This window comes from Syngnathus scovelli, chromosome 17 (genome assembly GCF_024217435.2).
Source record: "Syngnathus scovelli strain Florida chromosome 17, RoL_Ssco_1.2, whole genome shotgun sequence".
NCBI classification, from domain to species: Eukaryota; Metazoa; Chordata; class Actinopteri; order Syngnathiformes; family Syngnathidae; genus Syngnathus; species Syngnathus scovelli.
Window position 1 is genome coordinate 7172669 of NC_090863.1, and position 18252 is coordinate 7190920.

General features: G+C 45.0%; 3 protein-coding genes across 5 annotated transcripts in view; 2 read left to right on the forward strand and 1 right to left on the reverse strand.

The window, feature by feature from the left end:
* Positions 1–58: 58 nt before the first annotated feature.
* Positions 59–7575, forward strand: LOC125984668 (cullin-3-B-like). Of its 2 annotated transcripts, none has more exons than XM_049746723.2 (16): positions 59–231; positions 659–856; positions 937–1050; positions 1216–1376; positions 1465–1579; positions 1654–1882; positions 1959–2104; positions 2175–2351; positions 2425–2595; positions 2664–2771; positions 6273–6397; positions 6468–6564; positions 6642–6776; positions 6849–7035; positions 7096–7241; positions 7313–7575. In XM_049746723.2, the coding sequence occupies exons 1-16, from the start codon at positions 160–162 to the stop codon at positions 7442–7444; spliced, it is 2313 nt and encodes a 770-aa protein (XP_049602680.1). In that variant the 5' UTR covers positions 59–159; the 3' UTR covers positions 7445–7575. The 2 variants fall into 2 exon arrangements, with proteins under 2 accessions (XP_049602680.1, XP_049602681.1); XM_049746724.1 differs by having other exon boundaries at positions 230–366.
* Positions 7576–8020: 445 nt separating this feature from the next.
* Positions 8021–18252, reverse strand: part of LOC125984669 (dehydrogenase/reductase SDR family member 12) — a 39977-nt gene continuing 29745 nt past the window's right edge. Inside the window, exons 5-14 of one of the 2 annotated variants that reach the window (XM_049746726.2) lie at positions 13304–13484; positions 9901–10034; positions 9748–9830; positions 9445–9540; positions 9291–9372; positions 9157–9218; positions 8971–9075; positions 8816–8906; positions 8301–8438; positions 8021–8233 (exon numbers count right to left, since the gene is read on the reverse strand). In XM_049746726.2, the coding sequence (XP_049602683.1) occupies positions 8052–8233; positions 8301–8438; positions 8816–8906; positions 8971–9075; positions 9157–9218; positions 9291–9372; positions 9445–9540; positions 9748–9830; positions 9901–9961 (900 nt within the window). In that variant the 5' untranslated portion in view covers positions 9962–10034; positions 13304–13484 and the 3' untranslated portion in view covers positions 8021–8051. Of the gene's footprint in view, positions 8234–8300; positions 8439–8815; positions 8907–8970; positions 9076–9156; positions 9219–9290; positions 9373–9444; positions 9541–9747; positions 9831–9900; positions 10035–10380; positions 11851–13303; positions 13485–18252 lie in introns of those variants that run through there. The other variant, XM_049746725.2, reaches the window with a different exon arrangement.
* camk2n1a (calcium/calmodulin-dependent protein kinase II inhibitor 1a) lies at positions 13579–16854 on the forward strand. The gene is made up of 2 exons (XM_049746727.1): positions 13579–13747; positions 14312–16854. The coding sequence occupies exons 1-2, from the start codon at positions 13579–13581 to the stop codon at positions 14380–14382; spliced, it is 240 nt and encodes a 79-aa protein (XP_049602684.1). The 3' UTR covers positions 14383–16854.

Consider the following 18252-nt stretch of genomic DNA (forward strand, 5'->3'; position numbering starts at 1 on the left):
GCAGTATCTACGTAATAATTTTTCGACAACACTAGTTTATGACGTCATAATGTCGTTTGTAACAAAGGCAGAATATCCGATCAGCGCGCGTCCTTATACAAAGCTAGCCCCCAGACGCATCTCGTGCGGTCTCTTATTATTTGGGAGCGTCACTTGTCCATGAGAATAATCATGGCCAATGTTAGGTGCGAGACCAAGAAAGAAGCCAAAATGAGGCTACGCGCTTTCCCAGTAAGTATGTGCTCCCAGGTAGTTAAAATAAACGTGCAAGCAAGTTCCCCACTGGTATGTGAAAAAGAATATGATACCTACTTGTGACAAGCAAAAGCTGCCACAAACAGGAACAACACCATGCCAGCCATATTCGTGAGTTGTCGCCTCTGACAAGACAAACTATATATAAAACCAAAATCCAAAATTAACACATAAGTAAAGCTCAAAGCTTGCCATGACGATTGTAAGAAATAACTTAAAAATAACCAGATTGGGGGCAAATCTATTGTCAAGTCTCCATATTGACTCCAGGGGCTGTCATATATACTAAATAAAAAAAATCAAATTAGCTTCTCAGGTTCAAACATTCATTTGTCTGAAGCTGTCGTCCTTAATAAAATGAAATAAAATCAGCTGGTTATGTCATCTCACCTGTTCATGATAGATGACAATGGATGAGAAATATGTGGAGAGCATCTGGGCCCTGTTAAAGAATGCCATCCAGGAGATCCAGAGGAAGAACAACAGTGGGCTGAGCTTCGCAGAACTGTACAGGAATGCCTACACCATGGTGCTGCACAAGCATGGGGAGAAGCTCTACACGGGCCTGCGGGAGGTGGTCACAGAGCATCTCATCAACAAAGTAAAGAAAGAAACCCTAAAGTAAAGAAAGAAACCCCTGTGAACCCGCCATTGATTCATACGTTATATCGCTTTTGACAGGTACGACAAGACGTCCTGAAATGTCTAAATAACAAATTTCTGCAAATCTTAAATCAAGAGTGGAATGACCATCAAACTGCCACCATCATGATCAGAGACATCCTCATGTACATGGTAGGAAGTTAGTTTTTATGAAGCTTTGATCTGATTTTCATTCTTCTACATTGGCAAAAAGATTTTGTATCTACAGCTTGGCCAACCTTGTGAAGTGTTTTTTTTTTTTTTTTGTGGGCTGAGCAGAAGCTCATGTTGGATAACTTGAATTTATTCCAATTCCAGGACCGAGTTTATGTTCAGCAAAACAGCGTGGAGAACGTTTACAACCTCAGCGTCATCGTATTCAGAGACCAGGTGGTCCACTACAGCTGCATTCGAGAACATCTATGGCAGACACTACTGGACATGATTAAACGAGAAAGGAGGGGAGAAGTTGTAGACAGGTATGGAGGACTATTAGGAGTTTATTTCCCATAGTGTGTTCTCTTTAGAGTCCTGCCTTATTGTTGACGGGAAATATTTGAATTGCAGGGGATCCATCAGAAACACCTGCCAGATGCTGATGGTCCTCGGCCTGGACAGCAGGATTGTATACGAAGAAGACTTTGAGCGTCCTTTCTTGGAAATGTCAGCCGAATTCTACCAGGTGAGTCCTGTCCAGGTGCCCCGTGTCCTCTCTAGGTCTATTAAGTAACCCCCCGTATCGGTCGGCCCGCTTAGATGGAAAGCCAAAGGTTTCTGGCGGAAAACAGCACCAGCATCTACATTAAGAGGGTGGAGGCCAGAATCAACGAGGAAATCGAGCGCGTCAAACATTGTTTGGACAAATCGACCGAGGAGTCCATTGTCAAGGTGGTGGAAAGGGAGCTGATAACAAAACACATGAAAACCATCTTGGAAATGGAGAACTCGGGCATGGTCCACATGTTGCAGAATCGCATCACAGAAGGTAGAGTGGCTTTGGAAATGTTTCCAGATGTGAAGCTGGGTATACCCGTGACCTTTGTCCTTCCTTTGACCCGCAGACCTTTTATGCATGTACAAGCTGTTCAGCCGTGTCCCTAATGGTTTAAAAACAATGTGCGATTGTATGAGCTTGTACTTGAGAGAACAAGGCCGGGCTCTGGTGTCAGAAGAAGGAGAGGGCAAGAATCCAGTCGACTACATCCAGGTATACCAATCGGGGAAGCCCAAGACCAGATTAAAACCAGATTCGAGTATTTTGTCTGTTTCCTGAACAGGGCCTGCTGAACCTGAAGATGATGTTTGACCGTTTCCTCCACGAATCGTTCAACAATGACAAACTATTCAAGCAAACCATAGCGGGAGACTTTGAGTATTTCCTCAATCTCAACTCTCGCTCACCCGAGTACCTCTCGCTCTTCATCGACGATAAACTCAAGAAAGGAGTTCGATGGGTATGCGTGGAAGTATCACAAATCTGTCATGGGGAAAATTAAGTTCTAATATTTCTTTGGTGTCCTTATTAAGTTGACAGAACAGGAGGTGGAGTTGATTCTAGACAAGACCATGGTGTTGTTCAGGTTCCTCCAGGAGAAGGATGTGTTTGAAAGGTACTACAAGCAGCACCTGGGCCGGAGACTGCTGAGCAACAAGAGCGTGTCGGACGATTTAGAGAAGAGCATGATCTCCAAGCTCAAAGTAAGACAAGGTCGGTTGTCTTGGCGTCGCTGGTCCGGTCGTTGGGCTCACGCTTTTGCTCTTTGCAGACGGAATGCGGATGTCAGTTCACCTCGAAATTGGAAGGGATGTTTCGTGATATGACCATCTCCAACGCGACTATGGATGAGTTCAGACGACACATACACGTCAATTCGGTAAGACCTGAAAAATGGAACGTATGTTCAGATCTCGAGTCAAAAACTGCTATCCAGTGCCTTCGTTCACGTCACAAGCACAATTGCAAGCTAGCTATTGCCTGTTCCTACCACTACAGCCCCAAAAATACATCTGCAGAGACCGCTTGATCTCGTTATTTATATTCTCAAGCGAGGAGACGACGCCGCGGATTAGTCGGCGACCCGTTCACCCCATCCGCGAAAATCTCACGAGCTAATTGGTGGATATCGCCTCTCATCGTGAATAGAAAAGCGATGACGTGTTGGAATATCTAGGTCATTGAAGGCTTTTAAACATCCATCCATCCATCCATCCATCCATCCATCCATCCATCCATCCATCCATCCATCCATCCATCTTCTTCCGCTTATCCGGGGTCGGGTCGCGGCGGCAGCAGCTTTAGGAGGGACTCCCAGACTTCCCTCTCCCCAGCCACTTCATCCAGCTCATCCCAGGGGATCCCAAGGCGTTCCCAGGCCAGCTGAGAGACATAGTCTCTCCAGCGCGTCCTGGGTCGTCCCCGGGGTCTCCTACCGGTGGGACATGCCCGGAACACCTCCCCAGGGAGGCGTCCAGGAGGCATCCTGATAAGATGCCCGAGCCACCTCATCTGGCTCCTCTCAACGTGGAGGAGTAGCGACTCTACTCCGAGTCTCTCCCGGATGACCGAGCTCCTCACCCTATCTCTAAGGGAGAGCCCGGACATCCTGCGGAGAAAACTCATTTCGGCCGCTTGTATCCGGGATCTCGTTCTTTCGGTCACGACCCATAGCTCGTGACCATAGGTGAGGGTAGGAGCGTAAATCGACCGGTAAATTGAGAGCTTTGCCTTTTGGCTCAGCTCTCTCTTCACCACAACGGACCGGTACAGGGTCCGCATTACTGCCGACGCTGCACCGATCCGCCTGTCGATCTCCCGCTCCATCCTCCCCTCACTCGTGAACAAGACTCCAAGATACTTGAACTCCTCCACTTGGGGCAGGATCTCATCCCCGATCCGGAGAGGGCATTCCACCCTTTTCCGATCGAGGACCATGGACTCGGATTTGGAGGTGCTGACCCTCATCCCGACCGCTTCACACTCGGCTGCGAACCGTTCCAGCGAGAGCTGGAGATCACGGCCTGAAGAAGCCAACAGCACCACGTCATCTGCAAAAAGCAGAGACGCGATGCTGAGGTCCCCAAACCGAACCCCCTCAACGCCTCGGCTGCGCCTAGAAATTCTGTCCATAAAAATTATGAACAGAATCGGTGACAAAGGGCAGCCTTGGCGGAGTCCAACCCTCACTGGGAACGAATCCGATTTACTGCCGGAAATGCGGACCAGACTCTGGCATCGGTGATACAGGGACCGAACCGCCCTTATCAGTTGGCTCGGCACCCCGTACTCCCGAAGCACCCTCCACAGAACCTCCCGAGGGACACGGTCGAACGCCTTCTCCAAGTCCACAAAACACATGTGGACTGGTTGGGCGAACTCCCATGCACCCTCGAGGATCCTGCCGAGGGTGTAGAGCTGGTCCACTGTTCCACGGCCAGGACGAAAGCCACACTGTTCCTCCTGAATCCGAGGTTAGATCTCCCGACGGACCCTCCTCTCCAGCACCCCTGAATAGCCCTTACCAGGGAGGCTGAGGAGTGTGATTCCCCTGTAATTGGAACACACCCTCCGGTCCCCCTTCTTAAAGAGGGGAACCACCACCCCAGTCTGCCAATCCAGAGGCACTGTCCCCGATGTCCACGCAACGTTGTAGAGGCGTGTCAGCCATGACAGCCCCACAACATCCAGAGCCTTTAAGAACTCCGGGCGGATCTCATCCACCCCCGGGGCCTTGCCACCGAGGAGTTTTTTAACTACCTCAGTGACTTCGACCCCAGAGATTGGAGAATCCGCCTCAGAGTCTCCAGGCCCTGCTTCCTCAATGGAAGGCGTGTAGGTGGAATTGAGGAGGTCTTCGAAGTATTCTCCCCACCGACTCACGACGTCCCGAGTCGAGGTCAGCAGCACGCCATCCCCACTGTAAACAGTGTTGACGTTGCACTGCTTCCCCCTCCTGAGAAGCCGGATGGTGGACCAGAATTTCCTCGAAGCCGTCCGAAAGTCATTCTCCATGGCCTCACCAAACTCCTCCCACACCCGGGTTTTTGCCTCAGCAACCGCCGAAGCCGCGTTCCGCTTGGCCATCCGGTACCTGTCAGCTGCCTCCGGAGTCCCGCAGGCCAAAACGGCCCGATAGGACTCCTTCTTCAGCTTGACGGCATCCCTTACCGCCGGTGTCCACCAGCGGGTTCGGGGATTGCCGCCACGACAGGCACCAACGACCTTACGGCCACAGCTCCGGTTGGCCGCCTCAACAATGGAGGCGCGGAACATGGTCCATTCAGACTCAATGTCCCCCGCCTCCCCCGGGACGTGGGAAAAGCTCTGCCGGAGGTGGGAGTTGAAACTCTTCCTGACAGGAGATTCTGCCAGACGTTCCCAGCAGACCCTCACAGAGCGTTTGGGTCTGCCAGGTCGGACCGGCATCTTCCCCCACCATCGGAGCCAACCCACCACCAGGTGGTGATCAGTTGACAGCTCCGCCCCTCTCTTCACCCGAGTGTCCAAAACATGCGGCCGCAAATCCGATGACACGACTACAAAGTCGATCATCGAACTGCGGCCTAGGGTGTCCTTGTGCCAAGTGCACACATGGACACCCTTATGCTTGAACATGGTGTTCATTATTGAAAATCCATGTCGAGCACAGAAGTCCAACAATAGAACACCGCTCGGGTTCAGATCGGGGGGGCCGTTCCTCCCAATCACGCCCTTCCAGGTCTCACTGTCATTGCCCACGTGAGCATTGAAGTCACCCAGTAGAACGATGGAGTCCCCAGAAGGAGCGCTCTCCAGCACTTCCTCCAGGGACCCCAAGAAGGGTGGGTACTCTGAGCTGCCGTTTGGTGTATAGACACAAACAACAGTCAGGACCCGTCCCCCCACCCGAAGGCGGAGGGAGGCTACCCTCTCGTTCACCGGGGTGAACCCCAATGTGCAGGCGCCCAGCCGGGGGGCAATAAGTATACCCACACCTTCTCGACGCCTCTCACCGTGGGCAACTCCAGAGTGGAAGAGAGTCCAGCCCCTCTCGAGAGGGCTTGTACCGGAACCCAAACTGTGCGTGGAGGCTAGTCCGACTATATCTAGTCGGAATTTTTCTGCCTCGCACACCAGCTTGGGCTCCTTTCCAGCCAGAGAGGTGACATTCCATGTCCCAAGAGCCAGCTTCTGCAGCCGGGGATCAGACCGCCAAGGTCCCTGCCTTTGGCTGCCGCCCAGCACACATTGCACCCGACCCCTTCGGCCCCTCCCACAGGTGGTGAGCCCATGGGCTTTTAAACAAATATATTTTTGTGGCTTCAACATGCACAGGTATTCAAATTTGAGAGCTTAGACAAGGGCTTGATTTTACTAGTCTATTTAAAACGTCTCTCAGGCTGCTCTATGTGGTGTGGACCTAACTGTCCGAGTACTCACCACGGGTTATTGGCCAACGCAGTCGGCGACGCCCAGATGCACCATCCCTTTTTCCCCTCAGCACGCTTTTGAGGTGTTTAGGAGGTAATACCTGTTCGAATGACATACTGGGTTTTAGTTAGTACTTGTTTTTTTAGAGGCTTCTCTTTGGCAGGTTTTACCTGGCCAAACACAGTGGTAGACAGCTCACGCTCCAGCATCACATGGGCGGGGCAGACCTAATTGCAACCTTCTACGGTGCTTTGAAAAAAGTGAGTCTCCAACAACTTTTCAGGTTGAATTTTCTTAGGAGGATGTATAAAAAAAAAATTGTTTAACTCGTGTCCAGGATGATGGTTCCGAAGCGAGCTCGGGAGGTGCCCACGTGAACGGTTCAAACGCCCGTAAAACAATTCTGCAAGTGTCCACCTTCCAGATGACCATCCTCATGCTCTTCAACCACAAAGAATGTTACACTTTTGAGGTTTGTTGCAGCTTAAGCTTCATCTTTTACTGTTGAGCAAGACTTTCTGGCAAATTCTCTCTCTTTTTAAAGGAGATTCATCACGAGACAGATATTCCCAGATGGGAGTTGGTACGAGCGTTGCAGTCTTTGGCTTGTGGGAAGCCCACGCAGAGAGTTCTTACCAAAGAGCCAAAGTCCAAGGAGATTGAAAACGGACATTTGTTTACAGTCAATGACCATTTTACTGCTAAAGTGCACAGAGTCAAAATACAAACAGGTAACATTATTATGACCAAAAAAAAATAATTTTGACTTGACTACCCCGTGTGCTTTCTAGTCGCTGCTAAACAAGGCGAGTCCGACCCAGAAAGAAAAGAGACGCAGCAGAAAGTGGATGACGACAGGAAGGTCATGATCGAGGCAGCCATTGTGCGCATCATGAAGTCCAGGAAGAAGATCCAGCACAATGTCCTGGTGGCCGAGGTGAATATTTCAACATCATCCCTCCCCCCAAATTGCCGCTGTTTGACATGGTGTGAATTGGATGTGCTCAGGTGACTCAGCAGCTGCAGACACGCTTCCTCCCCAGTCCCGTGGTCATCAAAAAGCGCATCGAGGGACTTATAGAGAGGGAATACTTAGCGAGGACTCCGGAGGATCGGAATATGTACACCTACATCGCGTAGAGGGGACTTTGCAGAGGACGAGGATGGACTGTGTTCAATTTACAACATACTCAAACGGCAAAGACATCTGCACGGAAAATCCAGATCCTCTGGGACCTTCCTGGACTCAAAGGAGCAACCCCCCCCTTATGTAAAACCTTATTTTGTTTCAATACTGTATAGAAATTTATTTATTTAAAAAAAGAATTGGAGATTTTTACAAAACCAAAAAAAAAAAAACTTAATGCTTTTTTGCTCTTAATATAAATACACAGAAGCCAATTTAATTTTATATCATTGAATTTCTACATTGTAAATAAAAAAAATAGTTTGATGCGTGATCGTTTGATATTTGTTCTCCTGAAAGTGTGTTTTTTTTTAAACTATTACATAAAATAATAATTGATATTGGAAGACACATGACCTGCTGACCTCGCAAAATTCAAATCCAAGCTGCCATAACTTTGGAATTTTTTTTTTTTTTTTTTTTTTTTTTTTACTCAATGTGAACATTTTGTACCAAATGCCTGTACACCTACCTCTATTATAATTCTTAAGATGATATCTATCTGATACAATGAGTAACACCAAACAGTGTCTCATTCTCCATGACTTGATTTAATTCTTATTAATAATCAACATTTACAACACTTGGGATATGCTGGGGTCCCAGTGGATCACGAAGCACTACCAAAGGCTTTGACTGCACAGCTTTGGCCAGCATCTCCAGCTGAGAGATGAAAGTCAGAACCTCCACTGTGGAACTGCGAGTCCAAGCAAGAGGCAGGTGGGTTGGGACGGCCTTCCGATCTACAAAACACACGTGTCACCGGGTGACAAAAAGAAAAGGCTCCACCTCCCAGAGAATGTTGCCCACCTTGAAAAAACTGCCCGCTGGGGGTTTCGCCTGCAGCTTTGGACAGGGCCAACCATACCGCAGTGTCAGCTCCTTGCTCTGGACTGCGCAGTCTCTGGCCCATCATACTGTGGAACTGAGGCATCGCCGTGGACACGGCTGCGGAATGAATTATTGGGATTATTGTGCGCCAAAACAACACAATTGATGTATTAAAAAAACAGTTTAAATTTCTTGTGAACACGTTTGTCTCAAAATGATATCATGACTTTGCTGCTTGTGTGTGAAAATATACAATATATATATTATATAATATATAATAATATAAAAGATAAATAAATAAAATAATATTTAATATTATATAATAATTAAATGATATCATGACGTTGCTGCTTGAGTGTAAAAATATATTATATATAATATATAAAATATAATAGATAAATAAATAAAATAAAATTTAATATCATATGTATAATATATAATTCTGTCTTCAGAGGGACACATTCCTCACATATTTGATGCTATGTGGCAGTTACCTGGTGTATCGACCCATCCTGGGTGCATCACAGAGAAGTGAATATCCGGGTACTCTCTGGCCCACTGTTCCGTCAGCACCACCTGCTGTCTCTGAGAAGAACAACACAATCTTTCTCCTCCAACTCCTGATGGGAATCATCTCCCCCCCTCCTACCTTGTTCTGGGCGTAGACCATGAGACCATCAAAGTATCCTTTCTCTGACTGTAAGTCATCAGTCTGGAGCTTCTGGACCAGCATCCCCCCTGACGACACAGTGATCTAGTAACAGAGGCGTAGTGTGCTTAGAGCTTTGGACAACAGGCACGGCTGACAAGAGCGCCACTGTGTGTTGGTTCATACCACCCTGGGATGCCGGTTCTTTTGTAGAAGTGGTATGAGACTTTCAGTGAGAAGATACATTGCTAAAGAGATGGACAAAAAGGGTAGATGTTGGAAGGTTGTCTCGTACGTAGTGCACGTGTAAAATCTAATACCCATTGTATTGATTGCAAAGTTCTTCTCCAGGAGTTCGGCATTCACCTCCCTCTTGTGTATCATGCAGCCCGCATTGTTTATCTGTGGAAAATAATCCAATGGAGTGTTGCCGTCTTAGAAGATATCAATCATTTCTTGTTGGACAGTACATACCAAGACATGTAAAGACGGATACTGCTTCTTGAAGGCCTCTGCAAATTCCCACACTTTGCGTGATTCGGACAAGTCCACGATATGGACGTACACCTCCTGGAATGAACATGTTGACGACTATTCCCTCACTTCAACTTTGAATAAGACCAAAATTTCACATCCCATGAAACATCTCAAATACAGTTTTCTGTATTTATCAGGAAGGTTCTCCCCTAAAGTGATTAGTCACAGGGAAAATTAATAAGTGTTCTGATAATAACGCTAAGCCTGTATGAGTCTTAAGATAGGAAAATGTCTACTCACAGTATTCCCAGATTCATTAACAATATCAACCTTGGCATCCTCTGCTTTATCTTTGTTCCTGCAGACCATGTGCACTCTCCCACCTGCAAGCATAATCGTCTGTGTCGTTTAAATTGAATTTAAAAATTGCACAAATCTCTTAGGTGTGTGTACCTTTCTTGGCTATAGCCATGGCAGTGGCTTTCCCAATTCCACTATTGGCTCCAGTGACCATAAAAGACCTCCCCACGACCGACACGTCCAGGTCCTGGGGCTCAAAGTTTTCAGAAGCTGCTTCATATCCCTTCCTATAAGAACCAAGTTCACATAAAGCGCACTCTTAATATTTTAGTTCCATTCGGGTTGATAGCCTTCATCCTCACCAGCTAGTCTCTATTTCATTATATTATATTTTTTGTGACATGTCATTTTGGTGCTGCAAGTAAAGTTTGTGCCTCGGCCAAATAAAGGTTAGCAAACAGCGTTCAAAACAAATCAACAATTGTGATAGCACATAAAGGACAGCTTGTGCGGTGCCATTCGGTGATCAGGCCTTTCATAAATTCTCTACTTAAAAGAAATACAAAGAGAACAAAACCATCAGATTATCCAAACATTTAGCTTAAAAACGTGAAATGAAAGTCGTTGACTGACCTTGTATAATGGTGCATTCCGTTTAAAAACCAGATGGCATTTCGGTACAGCGACATGGTATCAAATGTTAACTTTGCAGAAGCTTGGAAGCCACGGTTCCTTTGGACAACCACTGTGACAGATGAGTGTCACATGGAGGGGGAATGTGCACCATAGCGCCCTCTGTCGACACTACAATATATAGACTCATCGATCGCCTACGCTCGCAGCTGTAATCCGTCAGATCGTCCGCCATATTGGATGTGCCACACAGTCCCATAATGCATTTAGAATATTTGCAGAATATTTATTCTAAAAAAGAAAAAGTTCAAACATTGCATACTTGCTCATGAGGCACAATTATTTATTTATTTATTTTTTATACTGACGAGTGTGCTAATCTGAATTGATCAATTCCTACCTACTTTATTTCCTAAGGGAAAAAGTGTGTGCGGTTAGTAAATAATCAGGAACAACACGTGTATCTCTTCACGTAATATGTAATTGTACTGCATATCACTGCCAGTAAGATATTTTGGTTTTGCACTAGTTGCATAGTTTTTTTTTAATAGGAACTCAAAGATGCAAGTAGAGCACATATATAAGGGGCAGGCTTATCTGCCACATCCAACATGGCGGTGGCGTTATCAGGCTTAATAGAGCTTGCTAATGAGCTGATCATTTGCACCTAAAAGAGGCTGGATTGGTGCCCTTGAGGGCCGGAGTTGGTGACCCCTGGTATGGAGGTCAAAAAGGAGTGTGGAGTTGTGTACAGTGATTTGCATGAGTGCAAGTCCAAGTTGTGTACTTGTGAGTTGTGTACTTGTGTAAAGTGTTTTGTATGCATGTACCACAAACCTTTTTCACTATAAAAGACCTCCATAAAATTCACCATCACTTGATGTGTGCGTATGTGCGTGTTTGACAGCATCAGCAGTCGCTTTGACAGAAGTGCCACATGCTTCTCGAGAATGAGAGAGAGAGAACGAAAGAAAGAAAGTGAGAGAGCGAGTCACCAAGGCATGCCTGCCAGTCTAATGCCAATTGCCAGTGTCAGCCATGTGCTTAGGGCGTACAGTGAAGCGTGAGATGAGGCGAGTCAATGACCTACTTTAAACACAAGACATCAAAACGGCATTGGCCTTCTGCTAGACCTTTGCACTGGTCTTCACCTTTTAAGAATTTTGCAAGAATTATTTAAGTGACTTCCGAATGTAAATGCAATGGTGGCCACTACTAGAATATTTGTTCCCACTCATAGTCAAATTAAAAAGTCAGTTGTTCACTGACTTACTAAGTGTGAAAATCTGATACATTGTTTTTATTTTGGCACTATGCTGAAGTGCGTTTCGAGCTTTACTTGAAAAAAAAATTAGCGATTTGCCACCATCTTGTGCCAAGGAACCACATTGAAGTGAGTTAATTTGGACAAAAATAGTGAAAGAGTATCTTCAACGTGCCAACCTATTAGGAAGAAGTCACAGTAGGATTGCGTGCATTGGTACATCACTTCAAACACAATAATAAAGATTTTTCTAACAAATCACTCAATCAATCAATCAAATAGCTAGTTATTTACACATAATATATCTACCGCACCACTTTCTCTCGGAATATAAATCTCTATAACGGCGGATCGATCCCAGTTCTCTTTCTTGGCTTGTGATTGCTGGTTTTTTTCCCCTCCCTCACCTTTTAGTCCAGAGACTTTTTGTGTGTGTGTGTGTGTGTGTGTGTGTGTGTGTGTGTGTGTGTGTGTGTGTGTGTGTGTGTGTGTGTGTGTGTGTGTGTGTGTGTGTTAGACTGTTTGTGCATGTGTGTGCTTCCGCCTCAATAGCATCAATAGGGGCTTTTGGGGAGGAAGGGGAGAGCAGGCTAGTGACTCAGCATGATGGTGATTCATTTGTAATTGGAGGCAATGATTCGAGACAGACACACACACACACACACACACACACACACACACACACACACACACACACACACAGACACACACACGCACTGCTGATTGAGTGAGTTGGATCATTACGTGTGCTGCTTGCCAAAGTGGAAGCAGAGAAGCTAGGTAGTAAATCACAGACTGAGTCCAATAAAGATATTTTTTTTGTTTAAAAAAATATATATATATCTGAGGTAGAGCATGGAGGCCTATGAAACAAAAGATGGCCTACATGCAGTCTTTACTTCTGTCTCATAATGATGACATCACACCTGTCCCTTGTTTGAACCCAGCATGAGCCAAGTGCTCTGCTGGTCGTTTGGCAGCTGCAGGCTGGAGATTGCTTTCCAAGTGGGGGGGGAATTGTGTGTCCTCCCTGTGGGATACATCAAGTACTAGCCATAGGCCTTGGACTGAATTTTTTTTATTGAGGACTGTGACGATGGTTAATGCATCTCTGAGTATGTTAGTGATCCCAAGATGCTATGCCAACGTGCCCCCGGAAGTGTGTGTGTGGGGGGGGGGGGGGGGGGGGGGGCTATGAGCGTCATCGTGGCTTTAGTATGACATCAGAGCTAGCAAATTTGATAGTGATTAAATGTTTATTAGATTTGGGGGGGGGGGCAACCCTCACTTGATGCGCTTATTGACAGTTAAATCTTGTGGGGGGGGGGGTTCCAAAGCATTTCAATAAATATAAAGAATACGCAGACTTTTGCTAATTGCTGGCCTTGTCCCCACAAAAAGCAGCTTTGTATTGAAATGTCATTATTGTATGTATTTGTAAAATCCCCTCACTAAAAACACAATTTGTTCATAATTTTACCCATCCATTCATTTTCTTGATTTGTTTTGACACAGCAAAGCCTCAGCAGAACTGAATCTTCCCTTTCCTCCTGCAGTTCCACTGTTTTGCCTATTGAGGGCACTGTTACATCGCCACAAGCCAAACACACATAAACGCGCACACGCTCGCTTCCCCCCAACCCGAATGGATGACTTCACCGTTCCGCCTGGGTTTCCTTTATGATCCCGGGATCTTCCTCCTCTCACACCAGACATCAGCCAGCAACAGAGGAGAGCGCACGCACTCATTTCGGGTCCACGCATCTTCCGACTGCAGCTGCAAACGGGGGGCCACCCAACTCACAGCTGTCATCGCACCTCAGGACCTCCACCGGGACTTCTATTAAAAAAAAAATCAATAACTGAAGATCGTCCCTACCACGCCGGGATTTAAGGCTGCGAAGAGGACTTCTCCAATCTACTTGCCAGTCAACATGTCCGAGGTGCTGCCATACAACGAGGGGAAAATGAGCGGCTACGGGGCTGACAGCGAGGTCAGCCAGATGTCCTTTAGCTGCGGACTGCAGGACACAAGCGCCTTTTTTGCCGGCTCGCAGGCCAAGAGACCCCCGAAGCTCGGCCAGATCGGCAGAGCTAAGCGAGGTAAATATTATTATTACTATTTTAGCTCCAAACGTTATTTGGACTGTGTTAAATGCATTGTGCAAGATCGTGATGCGTTCAAAGACCAGGTACATTTGTTTAACCAAGGACACTTGACCGATTGATTGTCATGCGGTTGACATGCGATCATGTGATGCATTCAGGGACCTAGAACTTTTAAATTGCCCACTATCCTGTTTTGACTGTTCATCATAACTGTTTACATAATTCATTCAACAAACAGGATTTTTTTTTAAGGTGGCCACTTGATTATTTATCATACATGCGACCCAAAGATGCATTGAGGAACATGAGACCTGCTCAGTCATGTTGTCACGTGATTGTTTATCATATCATGATGCATTAAGGAACCAGTCTAGTATATTTGCCGCATGGCTGATTTTCACATGCATGTTATTTATGCCTGCGATGCAGTAAACATGAAACCTATCCTGGAGTAGCCATGACAGTTGTTTTTAGATTCTCTCCCCCTTTAGTTTTAAATGTCTTGTAATCAATATAAAAATAGATACAGTGAATAAAATATGTTTTCCCCCTCCACAGTGGTAATCGAGGACGACCGAATAGACGAGGTCCTCAAAGGGATGACAGACAAGTCGTCGCCTGGGGTTTAAAGATCCGCCTCCATTGAGCGATGCCTTGCAGACTCTTTTCATTTTGATCACCGATTTGAAGCACTTGTCGGCTGTGCATGTTGGAGGATTGCAGAGGGGGGGGGGAGGAGGAGGAGAAAAAGAAGACGGCCACACACGCAGTGAGGATGACGATGGGATGAAACGCGGTGGAGGAAAAGCAAGCTAACGAGAAGGATGGAAGAGGAGGAGTGGAAAGATTCGCCGTGGGATCTCGCTGGCAATCCTCCCAAAACGATTCCCGCTTTTTCTTTTCTTTTTTCGGGAAGAAAAATCCCCCCTCCCCTCCCCCCCGCCAAATGCCGAGACGTGGCGTCTCGATGTGCGCTGACTTCATTCTGAAAGGTGATGGATGAACTTGTCATTTAAACAAACACCACCACCCGCCGCTATGTCCTTTCGTTCGCCCCCTCCGCGCCAGACGCAAGCAAAAACAAGCGTCGGGCTGAAGCTCGACGTTGTACAGTAGGCTCAGCTTGCACCCCCCCCTCCCCCCCGCCTCTTGCATTCAAGGGAGCTGTCCTTTCAGCACCGCTCCAATGCATTCCTGTTGCTGCTCTACTCCTTTGGTATCCCACTCCCCCTTCTTTTCCCCCCGAAAGACCAAGCAAACTTTCAAATCTACTTCTTACTAAAGGAGACCAGATTGTATGTAAAAACATATATCCGAGGATGGTGCAATGTTAATATTTTCTGTAGTGGAACGCCACTTATTATGGCCGCGGGATTTCTTTCTGCCATCAGTGGTTATAAAGCAGCAGGTTGGTGTAGCTGCACCTGCACATATCTTTGACGAAAATATAAGACTTTTGTTTTTGCTGACAATTTTCATGAGCTCCACTGAAAAATCAAATCATTTTCTTACACAAAAAGACCTCAGACTTAAAAATGTTTCTCAAGAAAACGTGTTTGTGAGCTCTTCTTCACCGAGATAATCCAGCCACCTCACAGGTGTGGCGCAGCAAAATGCTAATTCGATAGCATGATCGCTACACATTATCAAGCGAGGAAATATACAATTATACTATATTGAATCAAACTAACATAAATGGCAGGCAGATTTTTAAACAATTATTCAAAAGAGCCAGGCCGTCCGAAAAAATATTTCCGTTCAGCTCATGAAAAATGGGAGCAAAATCAAAAATGTTGCTTTGATATTTGGGTTGATTATTTTTATGACTCTAATTATTTACATTTGATTATTTAACAAACAGTGGCCAAATGAAGGAGATTAAATAGAATATGAGTAAATATCGAAACTAATACGCAGAACACGTCTTGGTTCCAAACAGTGGTACGTTGACTTCAATTTACAAATGTCACCAAGCCATCCCAGCCAAACCACAATCTCACTTTATCTCACTATATCATCGAGAGGAAACAAAAAGGTCTACTTTCATATCCTTGCCCTGGTTATAATGATTGTTTTTCTAACGAGTACTGTAATGCCCTCCCATGTGGGCAAGGAGAGCCGGTTTATTGAACGGGACTGTCAAACACAATGCAAAATGGAAAAAAAATGGCAAGAAGCTGATGTGGACTACAACCACAACTGGCAAACGTGAATTCAGCTCACTAGGACACGCCCCTTAAAGGCAACACACGAATACTACAGTATCTGCAGTATTTAAACAATACAGTGCATTGATGGCGTTTTCAAAGATGGAAAATTGATTTGCTAAATTAATTGAGTGCCAGGCTGAATGGATTCGACTCGTGAGTCAAAGTACCACTGTATTTGTTATTTTGCAATTTATGGTGTTTTATGTCATGCATGAATTCTCACTCCGGTGCCAACGTAGGTGCCATCACGCTTACCCCAGGCACGCTTGTTTTTAAACAGAAAGGTCATATTTGTATTTTTATATCTAAATATTTGTTATTTAAATGATATGCTCGTATTTGGTCTTACAGTTCATCGACAAAATAGCCAGTTTCTACTCGGGAGAGGACGCGAGGAACGAGACGAAGTTCGTTTTTGCTCGACTGCTCTCGTTTGTTTATCAGAGCTCGGAGGGTTTTTTAAAGACTAACTGAATGTGTCTGGGTTTTTGCACACATCGATGTTCAACTATTAGTAAGAAATCGTATACTGTGACTTGAGCTTCGTTGATGAATTTGTTAGAAAATGGCAGTTTTAGAGTATATTGCACTGTTTATGAGTATGATCAAATGACGGTGTTATTTGACCCATTTTGAACATTACAATTTATTTTTGTGTTTTTTTTTTTTTTTAAGTTGGCTTATTTTATACCACCATTTTAAAGAAACTGGATATGGTTTGTTGTGCATGAATCCTTAATATTTTCAATAATGGAACATCATTTTATGAAGCAAAAAAAAAAAAAAAATCTACAAAAATGTCATGACATTCTAAGAATGAGTCATTGTATATTATGATGCCATTTTCACTGTACTTGGTGAACTAATAAATGGTGAAAGAATGAAAAGTGATTCTGTCTGCTTTTTTTTTTCCCTCCCAGAAAATCAAATAACATTTCAGTCATGTGATTAAGGAAAATTCTCTATGATTTTGCAGTAGAATGGAAATAAAAAATCTACATACCCCCTGAATAATAGATCTTGTAAAATAGATAATGTGGCTGCAAAAGTCTACACACCCTTTTGAACTGGAATTTAGCTTTGTTCAGAATTTTCATGTCACCCTACACTTGCCACCATTTAAAATACCACAAAATCCACCAGTTTTTTTTATCCATCTCAATTGGCGGCCATTTTGCCACACTTTTACTTTTGTCATCAGGCAAAAAAAATCTAAATCATGGACAGAAGTTGTAATGTTCCATCTTACTATAGTTGTAAGTTTACAAGAATAATTTCAGCAACCATATTTCTTACTCAGCATATAAACATTTCGCACACACAAATGTTTTCCTTTTCCCTTGTTCAAGTTCCTCGAATCCTGAAATCGTCGAGCGGCGGTATGAGTAGGCCGCGTATATCTCGGTCACATAAAACTCGGGCGGCCTCAACATATGTTTGCCATCACCAAATAATTAGTGTGGGAAAGCATCGTGTCGTTGTTATCCATTTCCCTCATGTATACACATGTTTCCATTCCATTTACAAAGCAGTGCATTTTCCCATCGCTCTGTCAGGCTTTTGCGAGCTGGACGTGAGATACTATTTACATTTTCAAATTTAAAATACATATTTAAGATGCCTGTGAATAACATTTAATGCTTTGTTTGTATGTGTTATTGCTCCATGTGTGGTAAAGTAACAGTAGCTTGAAGGTTTATAATTAGTCAACAATGCTAATGGCATCTAGCATGATATGGTAGCAGTAAGCTAGCATAGGTTTTTTTACAGCAGCAGGATGTGGTTTGGGTGTACATTTTGTTTTTTCATTATTTTTCAATTGTCAGTTTTATCGAAAAGTTCAAGTAGGAATGCAAAGGAGCTTGAAGCGAGCACACTTGACATCTTATTTGGAAACTGCGTGGAGCAACCTTTTCTTTTCACGTCATATTAAATGATAGTCTTGCATTTCTTGGAACGCGAGAGCTGCTAATACTTTTAAAGTTGACATTTCGAGTGTGTTGAATGAGTTCAAATCAATTCAAAGCGCGCAAAGAGGTACATTTATTTCAAAATCATTATTTATATCTTGTTTGTCTGGAATGTTCACTGTCCACTTTTTGAGTGGTTCAGCGGCCTCCTCCTGTGTGGCCAAGCGATGGGCACACAAAGCTTTTTCTCAGCTCTTGGCTGGAAGTGAACGCAAGCTTTGATCTGATTCCACTTTAACCCCCACCGGCCGAGCGGTCTTCCATTAATATTCGGTTACATAAGTATATTGTGCCATTACGCTGCCTCGGGCGAGATGGG

Coding starts and splice junctions, on each gene's coding strand:
- LOC125984668 (XM_049746723.2), top strand. CDS start 160: ATGAGAATAATCATGGCCAATGTTAGGTGCGAGACCAAGAAAGAAGCC. Junction 1,580..1,653: donor TGTCAGCCGAATTCTACCAG/GTGAGTCCTGTC, acceptor CGGCCCGCTTAG/ATGGAAAGCCAAAGGTTTCT. Junction 2,596..2,663: donor GCATGATCTCCAAGCTCAAA/GTAAGACAAGGT, acceptor TGCTCTTTGCAG/ACGGAATGCGGATGTCAGTT.
- camk2n1a (XM_049746727.1), top strand. CDS start 13,579: ATGTCCGAGGTGCTGCCATACAACGAGGGGAAAATGAGCGGCTACGGG. Junction 13,748..14,311: donor GATCGGCAGAGCTAAGCGAG/GTAAATATTATT, acceptor CCCCCTCCACAG/TGGTAATCGAGGACGACCGA.